This window comes from Drosophila biarmipes, chromosome X (assembly GCF_025231255.1).
Source record: "Drosophila biarmipes strain raj3 chromosome X, RU_DBia_V1.1, whole genome shotgun sequence".
Lineage (NCBI taxonomy): Eukaryota > Metazoa > Arthropoda > Insecta > Diptera > Drosophilidae > Drosophila > Drosophila biarmipes.
In genome coordinates, this window is record NC_066611.1 from 26,612,530 (window position 1) to 26,626,851 (window position 14,322).

The 14,322-nt window shown below is 47.1% G+C and overlaps 4 protein-coding genes across 5 annotated transcripts; 3 read left to right on the forward strand and 1 right to left on the reverse strand.

Annotated features, from left to right (window-relative positions):
- The first annotated feature begins 10 nt into the window (after positions 1-10).
- On the forward strand, positions 11-1,078 carry LOC108024215 (uncharacterized). The gene is made up of 2 exons (XM_017094080.3): positions 11-842; positions 997-1,078. Exons 1-2 carry the CDS (start codon positions 16-18, stop codon positions 1,076-1,078), a joined length of 909 nt encoding a protein of 302 aa, XP_016949569.1. The 5' UTR covers positions 11-15.
- LOC108024214 (GPI inositol-deacylase) lies at positions 878-7,187 on the reverse strand. 2 transcript variants are annotated; one of them, XR_007764995.1, is made up of 11 exons: positions 6,970-7,187; positions 6,182-6,913; positions 5,937-6,119; positions 5,640-5,884; positions 5,100-5,522; positions 4,912-5,037; positions 4,612-4,805; positions 3,907-4,546; positions 3,724-3,819; positions 2,680-3,661; positions 878-2,623 (listed from the first exon to the last, which is right to left on the reverse strand). XR_007764995.1 is itself a non-coding variant. In XM_017094077.3 (10 exons), the coding sequence occupies exons 1-10, from the start codon at positions 7,108-7,110 to the stop codon at positions 3,493-3,495; spliced, it is 2,949 nt and encodes a 982-aa protein (XP_016949566.1). In that variant the 5' UTR covers positions 7,111-7,187; the 3' UTR covers positions 878-3,492. The 2 variants fall into 2 exon arrangements, 1 of the variants encoding a protein (XP_016949566.1); XM_017094077.3 differs by having other exon boundaries at positions 878-3,661.
- A 438-nt stretch (positions 7,188-7,625) lies between these two features.
- Positions 7,626-10,368, forward strand: LOC108024124 (protein twisted gastrulation). Its single transcript, XM_017093905.3, has 4 exons — positions 7,626-8,553; positions 9,450-9,662; positions 9,726-9,870; positions 9,923-10,368. The coding sequence occupies exons 1-4, from the start codon at positions 8,337-8,339 to the stop codon at positions 10,116-10,118; spliced, it is 771 nt and encodes a 256-aa protein (XP_016949394.1). The 5' UTR covers positions 7,626-8,336; the 3' UTR covers positions 10,119-10,368.
- A 184-nt stretch (positions 10,369-10,552) lies between these two features.
- Positions 10,553-14,259, forward strand: LOC108024121 (paraplegin). The gene is made up of 7 exons (XM_017093902.3): positions 10,553-10,912; positions 10,973-11,422; positions 11,476-11,844; positions 11,903-12,439; positions 12,500-12,770; positions 12,848-13,383; positions 13,755-14,259. Exons 1-7 carry the CDS (start codon positions 10,775-10,777, stop codon positions 13,914-13,916), a joined length of 2,463 nt encoding a protein of 820 aa, XP_016949391.1. The 5' UTR covers positions 10,553-10,774; the 3' UTR covers positions 13,917-14,259.
- The last annotated feature ends 63 nt before the right edge of the window (positions 14,260-14,322 follow it).

Here is a 14,322-nt window from a genome sequence, read left to right on the forward strand (position 1 = left end):
TACAGTTAAGACGTTATGGCCAGATATCAGAGAAGCGTCCACTGCCTTGGCGGAATCGGGTTCCTAGTGGTCCTCTTCATCGATCAGTTGGTCAGCGGCCAGTTCGTTCCGGGCCCGAATTCTGGGACTCCCCGTCAGCAGAGATCCCTCTTCGGTCCAGGGCCTCCGCCGGGATGGAGCAGTGGTGGCCTCAGCCACGGATGGAACGGTCCCAGTTTCGAATTCAGTCACCTGCCGCCATCTTCCAGCCCGCATGTGACCAAGGACGAGCTGCTGGCCCTGCTGGCTGCCTGGAAAGATGTGGCTGTGCAGCCTACGACTGCGGCGCCGGAACCAGAGCCCGAGGAGCCGGAACCCGAGCCAGAGACCACAGCAGCCCCGCCGCCCGAGGATCAGGATGAACAGGAGCCGGAACCGCCGGCACCAGAGGCACCAGCTGGCCCCCCTCCCGGTGTTCCCGTCACCGTGTCCCTGCCCGCCCTAGTGCCCATTCAACTGGCGGCCATGTGGCAGCAGCCGGCGCCAGGAGCAGCGGCCGGTGGACTGGGTCCCTTGGGGCTGGGAGGACTGGGTATAGGGGGTGGGATCGCCTTGAACAATCTGGGCGGCGGTGCGGCGGCAGCAGGAGCTGCTGCAGGTAGCGGCGGAGGAGCAGCGGCCGCCGGAGCCGCCGCAGCGGCAAGATCAGGAGTGGCACGTCCCAGAGCTCGAGCAAGGATCGGAGGACGCGCATCTAACGTCCAGCCTGCCATTCGCTTCCCGGTGGCCAACCCGCGCAGCTTCACCTCAAACAACTATGTGGCTCCCAGGCCGCGCTACTATCGCGATACGGAGACAATGCGGTGAGTCTCAGAACATGAGATTAACATTTTCAAAGTAATATTTGCAATATATTTTATTATGTAATTTTATACCTACAAGTTCAGAACATACGTTTTATTATATTAATTTCCTGTGTGGATGCTGTGTTATCTAATGTTGCTATTTTCCTTTCAGCATCAATGTAATGGCATCTCCACCTTATCAAATGGCCAACGTTCAAGGGCCGGTTCAGCTTGTGCCTGCCTACTGGCAATAGTTCGCTCACCTCTTCCAGTCTTGTAATCGTACTGCCAATCATTATAAGTTAAACTGTACAAAGTTATATCTTTTAGTAATACGCTCATGTGCATGTAGAGTGTCATGGTCTGTTACCCAGTCGTATTTGTTTTTTTTTTAATATGCCAATAAAATATATCACGAGAAAATAAATGCAACGATTTATTTTTTATCTAAGGTGACTTTTGGACCACAATTGACTGTTTTTGCAATCATTTGGGGAGCTGAAGTCAGAAAATTCGCTGAGCTCTTAGTAAAATTCTTAATTGGCATTCCAACTTGAAATATTTGCCAATTAAAAAAAAATAAAAAAAAACGATTAAAAATGCAAAAATGGGTCCGAAAATATTTTTTGCAAAAAAAGATGGGGATCGTTAGGCTAGGTTGTATGCCGATCAAAACAGTCGGTTCTTTAGCAGTGGGACATGACCTGACGATGATACAGCTAAAAAACCACAGAAAATATTAAATTTTTCGAACCAAACAAAAAAGATATTTTGGGAATTATTTTCCGAAATAAAGTCAGGATAAAAAATCACATTACTCATTGAGCTCGACTTTTATTAAAACCAAAAAATGCCATAAATGGTAAAAAAAAATATTTTACTTTTATTTAAAGTAAAGAGGACTGTAAGTTGAGGAGGATAGCCCTCTAAATCATAAACCTTTTTTTTTAGTACAACATATAAATATTTATTACGTTGATCAACCAATCATGGTTATAAAACGTTGAGTTTAACAAAAACCATAAACCACGTCATCGATAACGTAGTTCTCCAACTAAAAAATGCCTTTTTGATTTCATAGAATTGGACGACCTTATTACTAGAAATTATCTGCCTGCGTATAATTTGTATGTCTAATTTCGGCAAGGTGATATAAATACGTCCCCATTAATATCAATAAACTCGTTCCTTTTTCGTATAAATAGTTTAGCGTTTGAAAAGCACACATAAAAGATAATACAAAACATAAAAGCCGATGCATCTTATCAACCAATGTGGCACAACCAATAACGCGTAATTAATAATTTTGACTCCCCAAACCTCTTGCCTCAATAAACAAATGCTTATTAAAGTTTCATTAAAGTTGTCACACCTCTGTAAGCTACTATAGCCGATATTGAAATTGACAGTTCATACCAATATTAATATACTTCGTACACAGAAAGCCAATTTGTTTATATCACTGCACGGTTATTGGCACTGTCGTCACATGCATGTTGACGATGTCGGCTCCAAAGGCGAATCGGTTATGAATATATAAGCTGATGGTCCAGTCCTTATCGGGACATCGTGTTTGGCCGCTGAACAGCTGAAGACTAGCTCCGAACGACTCCCGTGGGTACTGTAGACGACGAAATGCCCTCACCCCGTTTGCGTGCTGGCAGGCCTTCCGTCCCGCGAGTGTTATGATCCACCGACTGATCCATATTTCGACATCGCGCAAATGAGACATTAAGTACATAGATGGCGTTGATAGACCAAGACTGGTTTCAGTCGACATCCTTATGGGCGAAGGCGAGCTGTATCAATGAATTCGTAATTGTGCACCCAACTAAACAGATCAGCAAGTCAATACCGTTTTTCAGAGTTTACAGATGTATAAAATTGTATTAGGGTAAAACAAGAACTACCCGAGTACCAACCCTTGTAAGACATTTCACATACAAAAATTTGTTTTTTGTAAAAGTCAGTTTGTGACACATGGCACCAGACACATTAGATCGATAAGCTATTGGCTGATCGGAAAAATAAAGGATTTGCACATATTTTGTGGGACGAACAAGAAACAAAGGAATATAACGTTCATACCAAATCTAACATTTTTATGTGTGTGCAGCTATTTTACATTGCTTTAAAGTGGTTTTAAAAAATAATAACCTTTGCTAGTCTGTACACAATCTCAATTAATTTTTCAAGAACGTAGAATTAAACAAACTAAATACCAGATATTTGTCTCACAGTGAAAATCAACAAATTCTATTAAGCAAATAATATCTGAAAATTACTAAGTATTACATCTTTGGCCATAAGCAAACTAGAGTCGGGATGCGGAGTGTGCCCAACTGGCGACGATGTTTAAAGTCATTTTCACACATTTTCCGCAAATGGAGATTAACGTGTCCGCCACCCGAGATACCGAGGTATCGCTAACCAAAAGCGCCGGCGACAGGCGTAAAAACAATTAATTCGTGTAATGTGCGATCGACGCAAATCGAGAGCAACGCCCAACCAGGCCTAGTTTGGACTTCCCGCTGAGAGATCCCGATCGGGGCTCATTTGCCGCACAGCGAGCTGGTTTACGTAAGCTGCCGACCACAACTCCTATCTTGGACTGAATGAACTAACGCAGGAATAATTTACGAACTAAATCTTGGGGAACAAATTTAAACTAGTTTTGGGACAAGCGACGCCATAGGATGCAAATACTTTGGTGGGCAGCGAGCAGGGCAAAGGCCCCAGCAATCACAAAAGTCAGCCTGTAGATAGCCGCCTGACAGTACAGTAAAACCACGCCGGCCAGAACGTAAAATACTAGGGAAAGCATCCAGTACCCCTGACTGCAAGTAAGTTGTAATAAATTTAAAAACGAATAAACGATCAATAGTGCATGCATGCTTACCATTTTTGTGGAGCCCTCAGTTGCAGGAGCAAACTTAGAGATGCCAGGACTGTGATGCTGGGATATGAACTCGGATCCGGCAGGTCGATGCCATGCCTAAAGGGAAAAGCAGTTAAGCGACACGAAGATCAGATCGTATATTGTGTTCTTATTTAACTATGCTTGCTAAAGGTTAAAACTTACCGACGACTGCGCACCCAGGCCAAACTGCTAGGAGCATTAAGCAGAAGCTGCATGAGCAACATCAGCAGCAAAGTGACGTGAAAGGAGAAGTTTTGCAAGCCCAAACAGGGCTCCGGTTCCTCGTCCACCTCCTGCTGTCCACTCTTAGGTTCCAAAGCCTTGTCGTCTGCATTTTGCTCCTCCGCTCCATCTTCTCCGCAGGAAGGTTGTTCTGCAGACAACGCCGTCGGCGTTCCACGCACCAAATTAGCCGCCTTCTGCCAGAGGAAGTCTTCCAGATAATCCTTATATGCATTTGAAAGCATCAGAAAGTAAAACACGAACGCCAAGAGAAGACCCACTCCGCTGCAGGTTCCTACAGCTGTCGCAATGGTCAGGATACCGAACGTTATGGGCAAGTGGGTCATGATCGAGATCATGACGTTGGAAGTTGGCTGTGAAAGGCGTGTTATCCGCAGAGCCAAGCGGTAGAAGGCGTTGCCATAGAGCGTCAAGGCCAACCAAGTGCCCAGAGTGGCCAACACGGACAAGGCAATGGCTGCACAATGGATCACAATGGAAACATTTATACTGTAGTCAAGGAGCTCTGGCTCCGGCAGCATACGGCTGGTGATGATTAGCTTCTTTAGAAGCCGACAGGCTAAAATTTAATTAAATGTATAATACATGTAAGTGGTAAGTAATTATAATACGGGTAAAACAAACCTGTGACTACATAGAGCGAGGTGTACTGCAGGTAACCCACATAAGGCCGCAGGCTACCGAATGTTCCCACCTTGTGGAAGGTCTCAACTTGCTTCCTTAGCACAATCAGAAGAACGCAGACCAGGTGTGCCGGCAACCAGCCGTAAAACTCTAGAACCAGTCGTGACAGTGCAGAGGAATAGGAGTACTCATAGCTAGGAAACACAAATCAGAGTGAGATGGAGGAACCCAGTGGATGTGAAAGAGATACTAACCAACACATTACTATGTATAAATTACCATTACGTTTGCGATGCTTACCTGATTCGATAGCGACAAGTGGGATCCAGGTAAAGATCCAGTGTCACAGGATTTAGGGAAGTATTATAATGTCTGGGCACTAAGGTCGGTACATTTACGTACAATTGAGGTTTCTGATCAAAAGATCTGGAAATTTTCAAAAACAGTAGCATTTATACTTCTTATTGTCGATGGTATAGCCAACTCACTTAAGGGTCTGGAAGCGTTCGAAGCCAGCAGCCCAGGGAACACATATCCTGGCTGTCACTCTGTACTCCGGGCTGATGCACTGCAGCGGCTCCACAATCACGCGAATGCTTTGGTATGGGTCCACCATCTCGGAGATACGCAGTCGATGATGCAGCGTGCCTTGAAGAGTTTCGTTTATTAAAGGCAGTCTTGCCATGGTGTACCAGCGCGGCATCCTGATGTTCGTCACGCGTTCTCGGGGATCGTATATGTCCAGGTTGTAGCCGATTCGCTTGGTGCTCGGTGGTAGGCGCACAAGAACATGGGTCCACTGAACGTAGGTCTTGCGCAGGTTGTGCAGGTGCAGGATGGCAATGCTACGGGGATCGCGATCTTCATTGGGCAGCCTCTGGACAAGGTGCATCAGAGAGGTGGCCTTTTCGCTGAGCAGGAAGATAAACATTGTTATTAATGTGGCCTGTTGTTTCCTTATTAAGACACATGTATGCCATCAAACAGCAAAAATACACGCTAGAATAATTGTACACTCTTGAACTCACCAATAAAGCTGTTCCGTCTTATTGTGGTCCACGGCCGAGCAACCAAACAGCCAGTCTTCGTCATCAACATTCAAAGCTTCGATGACGGCTTTTTTGAATCTCTCTTGGCGCTGCAATCCAATCAAGTCGAAGAATGTTCCCTTGAGTCCGTTAGTAAAGTATTTGTTTATCACGAGACGACGCTCCTCGTGCCAATTTCCAGCGGCACCGAATCGCACAGTGCTCTGTTGTCGTCTTCTTGGCTTCTGTGGGTATATTTTTAGTATTGGACAGAGATTGGCAGTTCTAGGAACCTACGACAAAGGTGGCTAGAGCCGACTGCAGGTTGCGCTGCTTGTTAGTGCCAAAAACAATTGATGAGCGATCCTCGCGCACATACGCAATGCTGAAGAGGAAACGATTGATGGCCTGCATGAACTGCAAGCACCACACGGCGGATAAATGGTCGCAGCTCAGGCTAACTTTGGGTATAGACGAGGTCTGTGGAAAAGAAAATATGCAATATACGAATGTACCAGGCAGGCAAAATATTATTTAGCTACCATGGCATGCAAATCGTTGAACTGGGAGCTGGTGAGTCCGGGACGCACCAGCAAATCCCTATTACCGCCGCCCGTGGAAATGAGCAGCACGTTGTCCAGCCGAGCCGAGCTGTCCTGGCTGGCCATTCGCTGCACACTAGGGGGTCGTTGGTGCACGCTATCGCACACATTCGTGGTCATCGTGGGCACCGTTGCAGTCCGTAGCTTGCTTAGCATAGCGTTCGTCTGGTCGTAAAAATATTCGAGCTCGGCGTCTAGGTTGAGCACCGGCTGATCCAGCGGCGTGGAAATACTGACAATTGTATTGATGTGCTGACCAATGGACGGATCGACCAGCACCGACTGCGCCAGCTTTCCACCCATTGAGTGGCCAATCAGCACGATAGAGGGCTGCTCCGCGCGGCCCTCGTAGATCGCCAGGATGGAGCGGATGCAGAGCTTTAGATACTCTCGCTGGCGAGGGAGATAGCCCCCATACAAGGCGGACAACTCCTCATCGTAGTCAATAGTGTAGTAGTCCAGGTGGATGCCCGTGTCGTCGGACAGGGCCTTACGCAGCGCCACGGACGCTAGAGAGCGCACCTGCTTGTAGGAACCGGCATTGCCGGGAACGAAGATCACCGGAGCACCCGTCAACCGACGCTTAGGCGGATCCAGCGGCTGTCGCACGCCCTCATAGTAGTAGTAAAGCCCGTAATTTGGATACTGATCGGCTTCCTTAACTTCAACTTTCTGCAAAACCAGTAAGATCAGCATTTGGTGGCTCATCCTTCACGGTTCAGCCTTACCGCAAACATTGGCTCGCCGAACATGTAGGTCATCCGGCAAGCATTGGGCTCCACCTCCACGTGTAAATTGAACAGACCGTAGATAAGGCAGCATATTGAGCCGATCACCATCAGAACCGCACAGTTTCGGAACATAAACATCCTTGATTTTCAATTTTTCATTTCTGTTTATGCTTGTTGTCCCAGCTGTGCTAGAGATGAGTGCAGCGCTATTGCAATACGATAGTTTGAGTGAGGAATAGGGGTGGCTGACCGAAAACGTATCTAAGCCGATAGTTGGTATTGACTATTTATATTTGGCCGTTGTAAAAGTAGCTCAAATCACGCAACAACTTCTTATAGCGAAACGCTGTCTTCAAAAAGCGAACCTATAACTATTCAAAATACGTAATAAAAAATGGTAGCCATAATCGAGTGTTGCGTCACATTCTTTAGTGATGAATCGACGAAGGTAGGGAAACAGACTCCCCTACTTCCCTATGCAAGAGTCCATGTAAAACTAACCGATCAAACGGACATATAGCTACCAGAAGAGGGGCTGCAATGGCTGAGATGCAGTATGTTGTTACTTTTAAGCCGTGACTTTTCGTGACTGTGTCACGGTTACCGCAGATGCGCTCATCTCTAGCCACTTGATCGACACACACAAGTATGCATCGAGCCGATCCGAGTTGTTGCTTTGGCTAGTTGATTATTCAGTTGGCGTAAACGTGTGCTCACCTGCGATCGGCTGATCCGATCCTCCGGATTCAGATACATATACTTATATCGTACCGGAATTGTCAACAAAAAGGCAGCGGCGCCGGCGTCAGCATCATTGATTCGAATCGAATGTCTTAGGCTGGCCTATGAGTATATGCGTAGATGCGTGTGAGCCCGCGCCTGTGTGTGTGCGCGCTTAGTTCGCGTACTAAGCTCGACTAGTGTCTAGCCTGGCAATATTGTTCTTGTTTTTGGTGGGAAGAAAAAGACAGTTTATGCCCTAGCAATAACAAAAACAACGAGAGAGAGAGACATTGTCGCCAAGCAGTCGCTCCGCTGCCGCTGCCGCCGTCGACGTCCGCTGCCGCAGCGAACAGTTCGATCCGCTGGTTGTTGCTGTTTAGTGTTCGTTGTGGTGTCGCTTGTTGTTGCTTTGATCTGTTCCGAATCTGAATCAGAGTCCGCATCCGACTGCGATATAACTCTGCCATTATAAATTACTTACAATATAAAGTGCAAAGTGGCGAAATGTCTGTGTGCCTGTAATTGTTGTTTGTTGTAATTGCACCCGCACACAGCCACGAGCGCCAGTGCACACGTATATATACGTACATACGTACATACGGGAGCGCATTCCAATCCCTACACACGCACACACAGTTACCATGGAAATTTGGCGCTCGCTGACAGTGGGCACCATCGTGCTTTTGGGCCTTGTCTGCTTCTACACGGTGGAGTCCTGCAACGAGATCGTCTGCGCCTCCATAGTCTCCAAGTGCATGCTCACCCAGAGCTGCAAGTGCGAGCTGAAGAACTGTTCCTGCTGCAAGGAGTGCCTCAAGTGTCTGGGCAAGAACTACGAGGAGTGCTGCAGCTGTGTGGGTAAGGAGGTCGTCCGGTGGGATCACCGTTTGGGTGGTGGGAATATGTATGTATTTGTGCATGATCAATGATCATTGATCACCAGTGATGTCAACTGGGTATGTGAGTGTGTCGGGTGGAGGGGAGATGGAAGGCGGAGAGCTGGCGATGAGCCAACTAGTTATCGATATCAGGCTTGAACTGGTGATCGCCCTAGGGTTGAAATATTATAGCGCTGAATAGGAGACGTTATCTTGTTTTTCCCAAATTATTTATTCGAGTGTCACAGCAGGTGATATAAAATGGCAAACAAAAGCTTCGTAAAGTAAATAAGTAAATATATTAACGGCTGATGGAGTATATGCAGACGTAATAGCCTACAGGTCTAAAAACCTTTCATGCCCTTCTTATTTTAGCAATGCTTTGGCATTGTACAATTCTTTATTGATGCCCAACCTTAGAAATGTTGAAAACCTACCATCTGTCATTTACATTTAGTTATGAGCTTAGAGGAACTGTTTATTGATGCTGAAAAAAAGTAAATAATCACGCTGTAATCATCCTGATTGGATTTTCTTGAAATACAATTTGCGTTTGGCCCACTTGATGTTGTTTATAAACAAATCGAGCATGACGATGAAAACAAATATGCACACGAGATCTGAATAGGAAAAGTGTGTCTTTTTTCAGGGAATAAAAACAAATCATTTTAATGATCAATGCACAATAAACGAAGAACCCAGTCGTAAATATTAGAATTCATAAGGAAAGGAATGTGCCCCTTGAAACCCGTCATTTCTATTCTATTGCACGATTTAGTATGGTTTCTAAAAGTTAACACAACGCATTAACTTTTACAATCGTTTGCATTTCTTTGCGCAGTATTTCAAATCAAAATCAACCGTTTATCTTTCCAGAGCTCTGCCCGAAACCCAATGACACGCGCAATTCGCTGTCCAAGAAGTCCCACGTAGAAGACTTTGATGGAGTGCCGGAGCTATTCAACGCCGTAGCCACTCCGGATGAGGGCGACAGCTATGGTTACAATTGGAACGTGTTCACGTTTCAAGTGGACTTCGACAAGTACTTAAAGGGTCCTAAGCTGGAAAAGGACGGTCACTACTTTTTGAGTGAGTAGCGACTCAGGAACCGATCAAAGTTCCGCATTCCTTTCATGTTCCGTTTTCGTGTAGGAACCAATGACAAAAACCTGGACGAGGCCATTCAGGAGCGGGATAACATAGTGACCGTGAATTGCACGGTTATATATCTGGACCAGTGCGTGTCGTGGAACAAGTGTCGCACCAGCTGTCAAACAACAGGAGCCAGCAGTACGAGGTATGAAAAATAACAGATCAGGCGGAACTTTCGCTCATTGGTCCAATAACAGATGGTTCCACGACGGCTGCTGCGAGTGCGTGGGGTCCACGTGCATCAACTACGGCGTCAACGAGAGCCGCTGTCGGAAGTGTCCGGAGTCGAAGGGCGAGCTGGGCGACGAGCTGGACGACGGCACGGAGGAGGAGATGCAGGACTTTGGGGAGAGCATGGGTCCCTTTGACGGACCCGTGAACAACAACTACTGAGCGCGGTGCGGGTGCGGTCAAATGCCATTCAACAAACAGAACAGAAGCACGTCTAACAAATTTAGCTACTCAATTCAGTGACATTATTATTATGTAGTACAAAGTAACATTTGTATAGCACTATTATTATTATTTTATTTACAAAATCGAATAGGCGCTTTGAATTGTTTTGCTTATTGAACCGGCCAAGATATATTATATGATATTATACATTTTTTTTACCTTAAATAAAAATGTAGTTTTGTTCGGAGTTTTAACTGGCTTACGTCATTTTCTACGCGATTTATTGGTGCTTGTTGTTTTTAAATATTTTACGAATAATAGACATTAAAGGACTTCATCTGTTTTTAATGTTAGTTTGCATTATTTGCGGGCTATATCTTAACGGTTTTTGGTGTGACCAGTTGGTTCTATCGTACTGTGTGAGGCGTTTCGGTATTTTGGGCGGGTAGAAGCCAACTATTTGCGGCAAACTAAATTTCGTGTGTTTTTATTAAAGTTAAATCATCATTATTTTGCGGCTGGCCTAAGCGTGGCACAGAATTTGGGAAGTCATTGGCCGCATTTCAGTATTAACAAGTGCTGCCCACTGTACCAGGACCTGTCAACGAAACAGTGTTACGTCGAAGTTACGTAGTCGCACCGCTTTGGTGGAAATGATGTTGAAGGGCCTGCGGCATGTGCGGAATGTGCTGCAGCGCGGCGGCTCTCATTTGGCCCAGATCCGCGGTGCCACGGGGCAGCCCCAAGGAATTTGCCAGGAGCTGTCGTTGCTCCAACTCAGCCGGCGGCAGGTGCTTTAAAAGGACCACCACAATTCTCCAGAGATTTAATCAGGGTGTTTCCTCCTCCAGGTGATGCAGCTGCAGGCGGAGTACAAGGCGATTGTGGGCTTGATAGCCCGCTCACTGCAACTAACCCCCAAGGAGGTTCGTCTGATGCACCTGCGCAGCCTAAGCACCGCAGCAAAACCTCCTACTCCAACGGAGGGCAACTCGGAAAAGTCGAGCAAGAACGGATCCAAGACTGAAGATGGTTCCTCTGAGGAGAAGCAAAAGCAAGCTGTCCCAGCGGAGGGCAGTGAGAAGGGCAGCAAAGCCTCCCAAGACGAAGACCCAACTAGTCCGAGTCCCAGCCCTAGCAGCTCCACCGGCGAATCCGGCGAGGACCCCAACAAAAACAGCAACGAGAATGATGAAAAGATGCGTTCTGTACTGACCAAGGCCGTACTTTGGCTGTTTACGATCTACATGTTTGTGGCCTTTTTCTCATTGCTGATTACCCCGCGTTCCGAGAGGCCAGAGGTAAACATGAACTTCATAGTAGCAATCGATAACCTAGTCCTGTCCATTATCAGGGCTCCACGCGCTATGTGTCCTGGAATGAGTTCGTGCACCATATGCTGGCCGTGGGTGAGGTCAAGGAGCTGATCATACGGCCCGACATGGAGATGGTCACCATCATCCTGCACGAGGATGCGGTCATCAAGGGGCGGAAGGTCTCGTCCACAATCTTTCACATGGCGGTGGCCGATGCCAACAAGTTTGAGGAGAAGCTGCGTGAGGTGGAGAAGCGGCTGGGCATCAAGGATGGTGTGCCTGTAACATATGACCGCCAGACGGACACCACCGGCCGTATCCTAATGCTGCTGCTCGTTTGCGCCCTACTCGTGTCCATAGCCACTCGCATGAAGAGCATCAAGAGTCCCCTTAGCATGGATTCGTTTGTGGGTAGTCTTCTTTAAGCCAGAGAACCGTGGATCAGAACTGCTTAAATCTTTTCAGAACCAAATGGGCCGAGCCAAGTTTACGCTGGTTGATCCCTTCGACGGCGGCCGAGGCGTTCTTTTCCGCGACGTGGCCGGTCTCAGCGAGGCGAAGCAGGAAGTGAAGGAGTTTGTCGATTATCTTAAGTCCCCGGAGAAGTACCAGCGTTTGGGCGCCAAGGTTCCGCGCGGAGCCTTGCTCCTGGGTCCGCCGGGATGCGGCAAGACACTGCTGGCCAAGGCGGTGGCCACCGAGGCCCAGGTGCCGTTCCTCAGCATGAACGGCTCCGAGTTTATAGAGATGATCGGTGGCCTGGGGGCGGCGCGAGTGCGCGATCTCTTTAAGGAGGGCAAAAAGCGGGCGCCGTGCATTATCTATATCGACGAGATAGACGCCATCGGTCGGCAACGTTCGGGAACAGACAGCATGGGGCAGGGCAGCTCTGGCGAGTCGGAGCAGACACTTAACCAGCTCCTGGTCGAGATGGACGGCATGGCCACCAAGGAGGGGGTGCTTATGCTGGCCAGCACGAATCGGGCAGATATCCTAGACAAGGTACATGTCATTGCTTCATTTCGTTTAACATACTAACGATACTTTTTTTTTTTTTTGAAGGCCCTGCTGCGACCCGGTCGTTTTGATCGCCACATTCTTATAGATTTGCCTACCCTGGCAGAACGTAAGGAGATCTTCGAGAAGCACTTGTCGTCGGTAAAATTAGAGTCACCCCCCACGACCTTTTCGCAACGATTGGCCCGCCTCACCCCGGGTTTCTCGGGCGCCGACATCGCCAACGTGTGCAATGAAGCTGCCCTGCATGCGGCCCGAAATACACAAAAGGAAGTCAACAGCAAGAACCTTGAGTATGCTGTGGAGCGATTAGTTGGTAAGTTGAACAGATGCAGATGCAGATTGCATACGACCTAGAATGCTATTCAGGTTTTTAAAATCCAACTCCTCCAGGCGGCACTGAGAAACGTTCGCACGCCTTGTCGCTGGCGGAGCGCAAGGTGATCGCCTATCACGAATCCGGACACGCTCTGGTGGGCTGGATGCTGCCCAACTCGGACATCTTGCTCAAGGTGACCATTGTGCCGCGCACCAGTCTGGCGCTGGGATTCGCCCAATACACCCCTAGCGAACAGCATTTGTACAGCAAGGAGGAGCTGTTTGACAAGATGTGCATGGCGCTGGGCGGTCGGGCAGCCGAGAATTTGATATTCAACCGCATAACGACGGGCGCACAAAACGACCTGGAAAAGGTTACGAAGATTGCGTACTCGCAGATCAAAAAGTTTGGCATGAACGAGACCCTGGGACCCATCTACGTACGGGACGCAGATGAGACGGAGGGCGGCGGTGCGATGGGTGGCGGTGGCAAGAAGCCATTCTCGCGGGCTATGGAAAGCATGATCGACAACGAAGCGCGCCATGTGGTGGCCAGAGCCTACCAAACTACCGAGGGGATTCTCGCTTTGCATCGCGGAAAGCTGGAAAAGGTTCGTTGGCACTGCTTTTTTATTTTACGTCTCTATTTCCGCGAAGAAATTTATATATTGTCTTAAAAACGGCCTTTAAATCATTAAGTTAAAGAAACGTGAAGTGGTGTAAATTAATTTATTTATTTGTAAAGTAGACATCAGCCATATTTTATGGTCTAAAAACTTCGCAGCAAAAAGATAGTTGCCTTCTGATTTGATTGAGATCCTACAGTGTAAATTATAAGAAGCGTATAATGAACATGCTTGTTTATGGTATTTCAAATCTTATTGCATTTCGCTTATCGTTATAGTGCTGTTTTCAAATCGGTTATGCTTTTTTTTATATGTATATATATCCTTTGACGTACGTACATCACCATCTATTGTAGCTGGCTGAAGCTCTGCTTGAGAAGGAAACGCTGGACTACGATCAGGTGGTGGAACTGATTGGTCCGCCGCCGTACGATCTCGGAAAGCGGCAAGTGGATGGTGTGGAGTTCGAGCAGTCACTGAAGAACCTGGGCAGAGATACGGACGCCACGAAAGCCTGAGGCTTTGAGTCGAATACAAATTCAGAGTCATAGTCCCAGAGTCACAGTCATTCATCATACGCCACGCGCCCCGAGTCGCTCACCTTTCCGCCCGCCCCTGGTTCATGTTCGTTGAATGTAAATAAAGTTGTTTACCTTTTTAAATGATTTCAAGCCGTGTTCACTGTCTAATTGCCCGATAATAAGCCGCGTCTCGTCGGGCAAGCCGATTTTGAACTTCCTAACGGATAATACAGTCCAACTCCAGTAATGAATATGACTGTGACTTTGAGCTGAAAAAAAAAAAATTGCTATGTATTTGTTTGTTGAGCTGAAAGCAATATATTAAACCTTTTTAGAACGATTGTTGTTTATATAGTATTTTATTGAAGAGCATGTCATTTTCATGTCAAAATAAACCTAATAA

What these genes read in the sequence shown, in the direction of transcription:
- LOC108024214 (XM_017094077.3), bottom strand. Translation starts at nt 7,110, where the DNA reads ATGTTTATGTTCCGAAACTGTGCGGTTCTGATGGTGATCGGCTCAATA. An exon ending in TCAACGATTTGCATGCCATG is followed by an intron (nt 6,120 to 6,181) that starts GTAGCTAAATAA and finishes TCTTTTCCACAG; the next exon opens with ACCTCGTCTATACCCAAAGT. An exon ending in ACTTGTCGCTATCGAATCAG is followed by an intron (nt 4,806 to 4,911) that starts GTAAGCATCGCA and finishes TGTGTTTCCTAG; the next exon opens with CTATGAGTACTCCTATTCCT.
- LOC108024215 (XM_017094080.3), top strand. Translation starts at nt 16, where the DNA reads ATGGCCAGATATCAGAGAAGCGTCCACTGCCTTGGCGGAATCGGGTTC. An exon ending in CGCGATACGGAGACAATGCG is followed by an intron (nt 843 to 996) that starts GTGAGTCTCAGA and finishes TTTTCCTTTCAG; the next exon opens with CATCAATGTAATGGCATCTC.
- LOC108024121 (XM_017093902.3), top strand. Translation starts at nt 10,775, where the DNA reads ATGATGTTGAAGGGCCTGCGGCATGTGCGGAATGTGCTGCAGCGCGGC. An exon ending in TCCAACTCAGCCGGCGGCAG is followed by an intron (nt 10,913 to 10,972) that starts GTGCTTTAAAAG and finishes TTCCTCCTCCAG; the next exon opens with GTGATGCAGCTGCAGGCGGA. An exon ending in CCCTTAGCATGGATTCGTTT is followed by an intron (nt 11,845 to 11,902) that starts GTGGGTAGTCTT and finishes AAATCTTTTCAG; the next exon opens with AACCAAATGGGCCGAGCCAA.
- LOC108024124 (XM_017093905.3), top strand. Translation starts at nt 8,337, where the DNA reads ATGGAAATTTGGCGCTCGCTGACAGTGGGCACCATCGTGCTTTTGGGC. An exon ending in GGAGTGCTGCAGCTGTGTGG is followed by an intron (nt 8,554 to 9,449) that starts GTAAGGAGGTCG and finishes TTATCTTTCCAG; the next exon opens with AGCTCTGCCCGAAACCCAAT. An exon ending in GGACGGTCACTACTTTTTGA is followed by an intron (nt 9,663 to 9,725) that starts GTGAGTAGCGAC and finishes GTTTTCGTGTAG; the next exon opens with GAACCAATGACAAAAACCTG.